The sequence below is a fragment of the Solanum stenotomum genome, chromosome 1, assembly GCF_019186545.1.
Source record: "Solanum stenotomum isolate F172 chromosome 1, ASM1918654v1, whole genome shotgun sequence".
In the NCBI taxonomy this organism is placed as follows: domain Eukaryota; kingdom Viridiplantae; phylum Streptophyta; class Magnoliopsida; order Solanales; family Solanaceae; genus Solanum; species Solanum stenotomum.
This window is the reverse complement of record NC_064282.1, coordinates 11,125,194-11,134,701: the sequence shown is the minus strand read 5'-3', so window position 1 is coordinate 11,134,701 and position 9,508 is coordinate 11,125,194. Positions and strand designations below refer to the sequence as shown.

Genomic DNA, 9,508 nt, shown 5'->3' with positions numbered 1-9,508 from the left:
AGCTGATGATAAGATCTACGTGTTGTAACTATAGACGTGTTTCTGTAAACAATAATTTGCTAACTATTGTTGTTCGTAGTATACAACAGAATTACACTTGAATAATGCATTTCTTAGCTTATCTGGTTGCCTTAGTCCTATAATCAAAAGGACATGGAAATGTTGATGTTCTTTTTTCTTGACTGGTATTTGTATACTGAAATGTAAATACACCACATCATTCAACTACTTTTACCGAGTGGAATTATTGTGTATTTTTTAATAATACTAAATTAATTTTATCCAATTTAACTTAAAAAATTAGTTAAAACTCTAGCGAGACAAATATAACAAGTACCATTAGTAATGACTTCTATTTCATCCCAAACACATTAAAATACTAAAAAGTTGCTATAGGAATTTCGTTATGGAAGTATATAAGCCAAGACTTTTTTTTTTTTTCATTTCATAAAGAAAACAATAGATCTAAAGAATATAAAAATCTTCCATTCTCTATGATTCATAATATATCTTCTTCCTTTCATAAATTTGTGCGGCCACTGCGTTTACATCACTACCACTGTCACTACGCGCCTCAAACAATCCTTACCGTCTCCGCCGCTACTACCACCCATCTCCGCCGTACAATGGCAACCGCCGTTGACCCATCCAATACTCGTCTGGGATGGATCGGTACCGGAGTAATGGGCCGCTCTATGTGCGCCCACCTGATTAACGCCGGTTACACCCTCACTGTCTTTACTCGGACTCCATCCAAGGCTCAGGAACTCATCTCCATGGGAGCTCACTGGGTTGACACTCCAAAGGCCGTCGCTTCCCAATCCGACGTCGTTTTCTCTATCGTTGGCTACCCTTCTGACGTTCGCCAGGTAATCCTCGACTCAAACTCCGGCGCTCTTTCCGGTCTGCGTGAAGGCGGCGTCATCATAGATATGACTACTTCCGAACCTTCCCTCGCTGTTGAAATTCACTCCGCAGCCTCGGCCGCTGGCTGCTCCGCCATTGACGCCCCTGTTTCTGGAGGCGATCGCGGAGCTCGGAATGCAGCTTTATCCATCTTCGCCGGTGGAGAGGAATCAATTGTCCAAAGGCTTAATCCATTATTTAACCTTCTGGGCAAAGTTTATTACATGGGTGCCCCTGGAAAAGGGCAGTTCACAAAATTGGGAAACCAAGTAGTAATTGCTTCCTCTATGGTAGGACTATGCGAGGGCTTAATTTACGCGCATAAAGCTGGTTTGGATTTGAATCATTTTGTGGATGCCATTTCAACAGGCGCTGCTGGCTCAAAATCATTAGACTTGTATGGTAGCAGGATACTTAATAGGGATTTGGAACCTGGATTTTATGTGAATCATTTTGTCAAGGATTTGGGAATATGTTTGAGGGAATGCCAGAACATGGGTCTGGCTTTGCCCGGGCTGGCGTTGGCTCAGCAGCTCTATCTCTCGCTTAAAGCTCATGGTGAGGGCGATTTAGGAACCCAAGCTCTCATTCTAGCGCTTGAGAGGATTAACAATTTGTCCCTTCAATCTGAGGCTTCTGCTATTGGCAAACCTTAGATTGATTATCTCTTTGATCCTTGACTACTATGTATCCATTTCTTAATGTTAAATTGTCATTAATTTTGTACTTTGTATCGGTTTATCCTTCTATGAATGTTAATGTTCTTACATATATATAAGAAGGTGAGAGTTTGAATAATCTATAGTAACTTGATGAGACTTCCAGGGCAAAAGATCTCGACTTTTCTCACTGCACTGAGACTTGAAGTTGTTGGTTACAGTATCTTTAGTGTTCATTGTGAATCAGGGTATAAAAGGCCCTGGGTTTAGGCTGTCCATTAGGCAGCGCTTTGACGTCCATAATACATGATCTCAGATATATTGTTTTGACGTCCATAGTACATAATCTCAGATATAGTGTTTCTAGAAGTAAAAAACATTAAGAAACTCCATGGAGAACCAGAAGGACAATGGTCATCCTTTTTTATTCACTGCAATAAAATCAAGTACTATGGAGAGAAACACCGCAGCTAAAGAACTACTAAAAGCATAGTTAAGCAGAAACAGTTCCTGGTTTTAACAAATACTAAAAACACCACAGCTCAAGAACTACTAAAAGTATAGTTAAGCAGAAATAGTTCCTTGTTAATTAAGACAATACTTAAGAAACTAATTCCTTCTGACTCTGAAAATCCTAAACAAGCAAACCTTGAAAACAATACAGCAACTGATAATTCTTTCTCCAAATTCCTCAGAGAAATGGAAGTAACTATATCCCCATGACTTCTTTATTGTCAAGTGCTAAATGTCACCAAAAACGTTATGACAAAACCTATTCTTGCACTCATTTAAAACCACAGCCTTTCATCATCATCTTCTTCTTCAATTTTCTTGAGATCTCTTTTTCTTGGTGGAGAGCAATCTGTAATCAATGGTTTCCCAGAGAGTTCTGGATTACATTCAAAACTTGAAGGATTAGTGAAGGTTCCAAATTGGTTTTTTGATGGGATAGGGCCACCAAGGTTATTATATGACAAGTTAAGATAGCTTAGTGTAGTGATTGAAGTCATGCTCAATGGGATAGAACCAGAGAGATGGTTAGATGAAAGGTCTAGTGTCTCCAATTGCTGCATGCTCCTATGTCCTCTGGAATTCTTCCTGATAATTGGTTCCAAGATAAATTCAGAGTGCCCAAGGCTGACAGACCTGTAATCTCATTCGGGATTTCACCGTGAAGATTGTTGAAAGAAAGATCAATAAGATCTAAGGTAGAGGTGTATGTCATATCCTTGTTCCCTTCTTAATCAACACCATCTTGGGCGTAAAAACATAGTTGAAATAGTAGTAATTGGGTTGCCACTTGTAAAATTTCACGGACTTGAGACCTCTCAAATTTCCTAAGCAGGAAGGGATAGAACCTGTCAAATTATTATGGGAAAGATCAAGAATTTGAAGGCCAAAAAGTTGGCAAAGTGTTGGTGGAATGTGTCCACCAATCATGTTTTCTGTCATGCTAAGCTTTGCAAGGATAATAGACTTTCTCCGAACCACTTGGGTATGGTGCCACTGATTTTGTTCCCTCCGATATCAAGAGTAAGCAAGCTTTTGCAATTGCTTAATGATTTTGGAAGTTCTCCAAAGAGGTTATTGCGACTCAATCTCAACCAAAAAAGTGAAGGTGGTGAACATAATGAAGGAGGAATACCACCTGAAAGATTATTCCCCGACAAATCTATGACATGAAGTTGTTACAAATCAGCCCACCAGTCAGGTATCTTTCCAGAAAAATGATTGTCTGAGAGGTCCAATCTCATTAGCTGCTTCACTCTTGTTATTGAATATGGTATAGATCCTGTAAATGTATTTCCAGAAAGATCTAAAACTTGGAGTTTTGTCATCACATGACCAATGTTTATGGGAATTAATCCTGAAAACAGGTTGTTTGCAAGATTCAAATGTGTTACATTTGGCCAAAGAGGTAACAAACCATGGAAGCTATTGGAACTTAAGTCCACCACAACACCATCACTGTAACTAGAATAGAAGTCTGCTGTCCAGATTTGGGATGACGGAAAATTTACTAACCTTGGAAGATTTCCACCAATCTCATTATCTGATAGATCTAGAAACTGCAATTGTGAGCACATTGTCCAAAGCCCAGGAGGTATAGAATCTGAAACGGAGCCGTTGGAGAGAATATTAGTATGAAGCTGCTTTTGAGTTTTCAGCCATGTCGGTAACTTGGAGCCGAAAGCACATTTCCTTATCTCGATATATGTGAGGCTAAATGGAGGAATCCATTCACTGCTCAAGTTGACAGAAAACCTTTCTCCACATGATATGGCTAAAAACTTCAGTTGATGGAGTCTTGCAAAGTCATTTTGTGAAAGATTGCCTTCCCAATCATTTGTTGCAAGGAATAACTGAGTTAATTCAGTGAGATTAAATATGCTTTCAGGTAAGGCTCCCTTCAGTTGGCTTTGTCCCAAGTCCAAAATTTCCTACCTTGACAGTTGCTCAATAGATGTGGGAATCGTGCCAGATATCTGGTTAAAAGATATACTAAGAATCCTTAAGTTCTTCAAATGTCCTAATGAATTTGGAAACTGCCCTGTCAACCAGTTTCCAGCAAGGCCTAAGAACTCTAGGGTCGTGTTGCTGCAGTTAGACAACCCTTCCACTACTCTGCTTATGTCTCCGTTGAGTTTATTCTGTGTTAGATACAAATCCTGCAGATTACAGAGTTTACCCGACTCAACATTTGATATTGGGCCTTCTATGTTGCTGATTGCTATATCAAGTGTCTCAAGGGTGGTGGCATTAGACACCATTTAGGCAACACAGAATTAACAAAGTTATTGCCTGAAAGGTAGAGATAAGAAAGGGAAGTCATTTCCCAGTTGGGAAAGGAGTAAGGGAGATAGCAAAGATCACAGTTTTGCAAACTGAGAGTCACTAAAGATGGCAGCTTATTAAAAGACTCAAGCCAATGTGTTGCCGAAGACAGTTTCACATAAGAAAGATCAAGATACTTCAAAGAGGACAAACTAGAAACCCAATTCAAATCTTTGATCCAACTACTTTCAACAGTAGCGCAAGGATAGGAATATGCACGTAGGCTTAACTATTGTAAATTCGACAGATTCCCAAATGAAGGAGGAATACCAACGAGAGATGAATGGGTGAGGTTAAGATATTGTAATTTTTCAAGAGAACCCACGAAAGTGGGAGTGTCAAGTCCTTGGAAGTCATTTTCACCAAGGTCTAAATACTCTAAATGTTGCAAGTCGAGTAAAGCAGGACTTATCTTGCCACCCAAGCACGTCGAATTGCCAGAAATCAGATATCCCATTTTCTTCCGATAGCAATTGCCTGATGTATCTTTGAGATCAAGCCTGATGACATTACCAGTTTGTATGTCACAAGAAACACCTTTCCAGATGCAGCATTCTTTGCCAATCCAAGAAGCCAATCGGTCAGAGGGATCCGTGAGACTTTGCTTGAATCTTAATAGGCCATTCCTCTCACTCTCAATACATCTTACTTTGGATTATGTAGTAGTTGTGAGAGGTAAAGAAGCAGTGCTAATTGCTTCAACTGAAACAAGTAGAGGAACGGATTGAAACAAGTAGAGGAAGGGATTGAAGAAAGAAAATAAGTACAATAACTAAAACTTTCCGACATGCCATTTTGAGATAATCTTTTAAGTGAAAGAGATGGTAAGTTTAATAATGGAACTAATAAGCACTGACAGGCGACAGCATAAAGAGACATTCATCGAATTACATTCTGGTTCAGCTATATGTGCCAACACTAGCAGGAAATGGATGGTAAAGACAAGTATTATTTGTGGTCCTCTATGTACCTTAACTGGAGTCAATAACAAAGACATAGTGAGACTGATTATTCAACTCCAAGAAATAAATTTTATATTTATCTTAGTTTACATGAAAACAACTAAGAAAAGTCAGCTTACAGTAAATGCAAATTTAAGCAGCAAGAGAAATAAAAAGAGAAAAAGACACTGATATGAACTTTTTGGAAATAAATATCACCCCACTTGTCTCACAGGTGAATAAGGACCACTTGAGTGGCTACAATATTGAGCCAAAATATCTTACTTTAGCCCTCTATTGCCTTCTTTTTTTCTTTCTCAATGATGAGGAAAGATGGAATGTTCATCTCTGTACAACAAAAATTCTGTAATTGGAACTTTAGCTTTCTTTCCAAGAACACCTGAGAATATTAACTGCCACACTTTTCCATCAACATGTTCTTTTCCATTAAATTCTACAAACCCCTTTGCTACCCTTTCTTCTTCTTCTGCCGTGAAGTGTTATGGTCAGAATTATGGGGATGAAGAGCCCCTTTCTACTTCTCTGGCATATGATGTTCTTGGTGTTGCTCCTAATTGCTCTGCAGATGAGCTGAAATCTGCTTTCAGGAATAAGGTACTATTCCCTCTATCCCAATTTATGTGAAATTGTTTGATTGGGCACGGGGTTTTAAGAGAGAAGAAAAAAAGAACTTTTGAAACTTCTGGTCTAAAATAAGTCATAGGAATTTCTGTGGCAATAAGGGTAAAATGGGAGGTTTGAAGTTAAGTTAGTACTAAATATTGACCTTCTTTTTTTGGGATTGATTAAAAAGAGAAAGTGTCACAGAAATTGGGACAGAGGCAGTATAAAATTTGCATTTTTGGATAAACCATTGAAGAAACCATGTCGGTTTTCCTGTTTTCTTTTGAATTTCTGAAAAAGATCACTCTTATACCTTGAGCTTGCAAGGTTCTTTATTTTTCTGGCAATGAATTTATGGAACCTCACTTACTAGTTTGAAGTTGTAAGATAGACTTCATGCAAATTGCACACTGAGTTTTTGTTATAGGTGTCCCGGGGCTAATAATCTACGAAGAAAGGAGGGGGAACTGGGAAGTCTAAAATTCCTGAAAACTCTGTTTTTTTATGATTACATTGGCAATAATCCGGCAAAAAGAGGATCATTCAGTGCAGGTTCAATGGATAACGGGGATGGAATAGCTGCTTGAAAATTGCTAATGATGGTTCTTTTGTTTGGTTTAATAATTGATGGAAATAGGTTAAGAAGTTTCATCCTGATGTAAGGAGAGATGGGAATAGTTCAGATAAAATGATTCGCCGTGTCATTCAAGCCTATGAGGTAAATAGTGTTTATTGCTGATGACAGCAAACAAATCAACCAATTTGGTCTCATGCTTTTGCTCAACATTCTAGTTAGCTTTTTGTTATATAATAGGAAAATCCAAAGGATTTATCTTTCAAGGGAATATTAATATGATTTTAACTGAGTAGTATACAGACAGTAAGATAGAAAAGCTGCCGGTAGATAGTCCTTTAATACCAGTTTTTTCATGTTTTTTTTATAAAATGGTACAGTACAAAGCAATTTAGGATCATTCTGTACGTAGTTGTAAAATTTGGTTCCAAACTGTTTCATAAAACCTTAGAAAAAAAAATTAAGGCCTCTAGGTTTACAGAGGAAATTCCAAAATCATAATTCTTTCTTTTAGTTGCTTAAATTTTCTCTCTCAAATGATAGCTGAATCCTATTGTTTAAAATGGGCGCAGATGTTGTCCAACTTCACAAAGTCAGAGATAATAGAAAGGTAAATTGGCTATAAGATCATAATATCTGAATCCTGAAATTTTGAATTTTCACATCCTAATATAGTGATCATCACTGCAGCATTTCGTCTGTTTTATTTTTTGGAGTGGTGGTCCTTCAGGTAATAAGTTTTTGGCATATTCACTGTTTGAGTTCTGCAGGGAATGCTTAGATCCATTTGATCAGCCAGAATGTGAAGCATTTGATCTCTTTGTTAATGAGACTGTTTGTATTGGAAAAGGTAACAAGTCCTTTTATGAGAAATTTCCATCATGATCAGCACTTGCAAATAGTGGATGTTAAAAATAGTAGTTTGCTTCTTGTGAAATCCTGTTATCAGCTTCTTATTAAAGGCCTGCATTTCATATTTTATGAAATAAATGTGGCAATGGCCAAAAGTGCAATGGAAATCAGTATTTTAAATAGTTATAATATCATTAAAATCAGTATTGATGATTTGGTAATACTTTCATACTATTACTGATCAATGCAAACATGGTAATGCAACTAAGAGAGCTCTAAAGTGCAGCAACAACCTATTTTCCATATTTAAGGGCTCTGTTTGCCTTGTCTGAGTACTTAGTAGTAGTTAGTAAGTTGTCACACCTTGCACAAAAGGATCTCCTGGCTAATCCTGATGCTAGTAGTTTTCTAAGGTCTCCACAGCTATCTAAGCTCTACTCCAGCAATTTCATAACAATTTAGTTTTCATTAGTGAATCCAGTGATGACCTCCTCCATCAGTTTCTGATAAATTATCTTTCGGAAAAATGTCATAACCTGCAAGTGATTCTTCCAGTAGACTGTCTTTATGGAAACATATCCCCTCAATTATCAGAATGCTTTGAATGATACAAAATTTGTGCAGTTCCTGATCTCCCTCTTTTACGATATATGCAGGTTGCCAATTTTCATGTGTTAAGAAAGCACCTCATGCATTCACTTTTTCCTCGTTGACAGGAACTGCGCAAGCAACTTCTCAAGGTCATATAATAGTACTGAATACTGCAACTCCTTTGTTACTTCTGTCAGAAATTAGTCTGCTAACAGGAAAATTTAGTGAAATTTAGTGAACAAAAGAAAACATGGCAACCACTGAAAGACAAGATAACCTACATTATTTCTGTTTGGCCTATTAAAAGAAGTTTTTATCCTCTCGTTTTTATCTGGCTAGTGAACCAAAAGTTCTGTATGTTCAGGACATGGTGAAGATTACCAAGTCCATCTTGCAGCTGGTCAATGCCCCAGGAGCTGCATACATTATGTTACACCTTCTCAAAGAGTAGTTCTTGAAGAGCTACTTGGCAGGTATTTTTACTCCGTGACTCAACTTTCGTCCTGCTTTTGTAAAAATGGAAGAAGGCAAACTTTCAAACAGGAAGAATCCCAAAAAAGAAGTTTATATAAATGTTTACACAGGATAGCACCTTAAGTTATAATGCAGTCTGCTCTCCTTTTGGCTCCAAGTCATTGTGAATTATATTTAAATGTTCTTTTTTGCTGTTGTCCGTTATTTTCTAATCATTATTTGGTGAATTTTCTTCTTTGTAGCATCATGAGCACACCTTATGATACATCAGCAGAAGCAGACTTGCTTTATTCGCTAATTGTAAAAGCTCGTTTTGAGAACAATCGCTACCAGAAGCCCAAGAAGCAACCTAAGGCCTCAACCAAACATGTAGACTGGTTCTAAATCTTGAAAGTCCTCATAGAAAACCACCTTATTGTGTGTAGAAACTCGGAATTTGAACAGAGGTTGCCACTTCAAAGGCTATGCAATGCTGAAGTGATCATGTACGATGGGGGAAATATTATTTGAGTTGACTGTCAACCTTATGCTATGTTATCGAAGTCCTAAATGGTCTTCACTCTGCAGCAGCATATGAAACATATGATGCTGGGCACAACTGTTGGGAAAAGCAGCTGCAACTGACTGTCTGAATATTTGGTGATATGAGATTGATGTAGATATGGAAAATTCACTTTGTTAAATAAACTATTTATAATATCAATGTATTTTAAACTGTTGTAACAGGCAACCTGCCTTATTTCCTAGTTTACTAATCCTATTTTTTATGGACTGTTATCTTTTAATTGACCTGATAATATAAAAATTATTTTGCTCTATTAGTGTATATTAGTTAAACTCTTTCCGTAAAGGTGCCAGCTACTATATAGCAAGAGAAATATAGTATACCTCTTGTCTGCAACCCACTCCCACATTCTAAGTTTGAAAGAACCTCAAAAGTTAAATTTGGAGCTGGAGCTTCTATTTTTATTTCCTTGGTCGCCACATCTTTTATCTTCTGGACAAAAACGTACCATTCATTGAGAATGTATGCATGCATACATTCATTTTAC

The 9,508-nt window shown here is 37.5% G+C and overlaps 3 protein-coding genes across 3 annotated transcripts; 2 read left to right on the top strand and 1 right to left on the bottom strand.

Annotated features, from left to right (window-relative positions):
* Positions 1-469: 469 nt before the first annotated feature.
* Positions 470-1,645, top strand: LOC125846900 (probable 3-hydroxyisobutyrate dehydrogenase-like 1, mitochondrial). The gene has a single exon (XM_049526594.1). The coding sequence runs from the start codon at positions 495-497 to the stop codon at positions 1,560-1,562; it is 1,068 nt and encodes a 355-aa protein (XP_049382551.1). The 5' UTR covers positions 470-494; the 3' UTR covers positions 1,563-1,645.
* Positions 1,646-2,353: 708 nt separating this feature from the next.
* On the bottom strand, positions 2,354-4,336 carry LOC125854738 (receptor-like protein EIX2). The gene is made up of 3 exons (XM_049534346.1): positions 4,011-4,336; positions 3,270-3,872; positions 2,354-2,711 (listed from the first exon to the last, which is right to left on the bottom strand). Exons 1-3 carry the CDS (start codon positions 4,334-4,336, stop codon positions 2,354-2,356), a joined length of 1,287 nt encoding a protein of 428 aa, XP_049390303.1.
* Positions 4,337-5,652: 1,316 nt separating this feature from the next.
* LOC125862728 (chaperone protein dnaJ C76, chloroplastic) lies at positions 5,653-9,119 on the top strand. The gene is made up of 7 exons (XM_049542861.1): positions 5,653-5,956; positions 6,603-6,683; positions 7,112-7,149; positions 7,310-7,389; positions 8,048-8,131; positions 8,347-8,455; positions 8,699-9,119. The coding sequence occupies exons 1-7, from the start codon at positions 5,675-5,677 to the stop codon at positions 8,838-8,840; spliced, it is 816 nt and encodes a 271-aa protein (XP_049398818.1). The 5' UTR covers positions 5,653-5,674; the 3' UTR covers positions 8,841-9,119.
* The last annotated feature ends 389 nt before the right edge of the window (positions 9,120-9,508 follow it).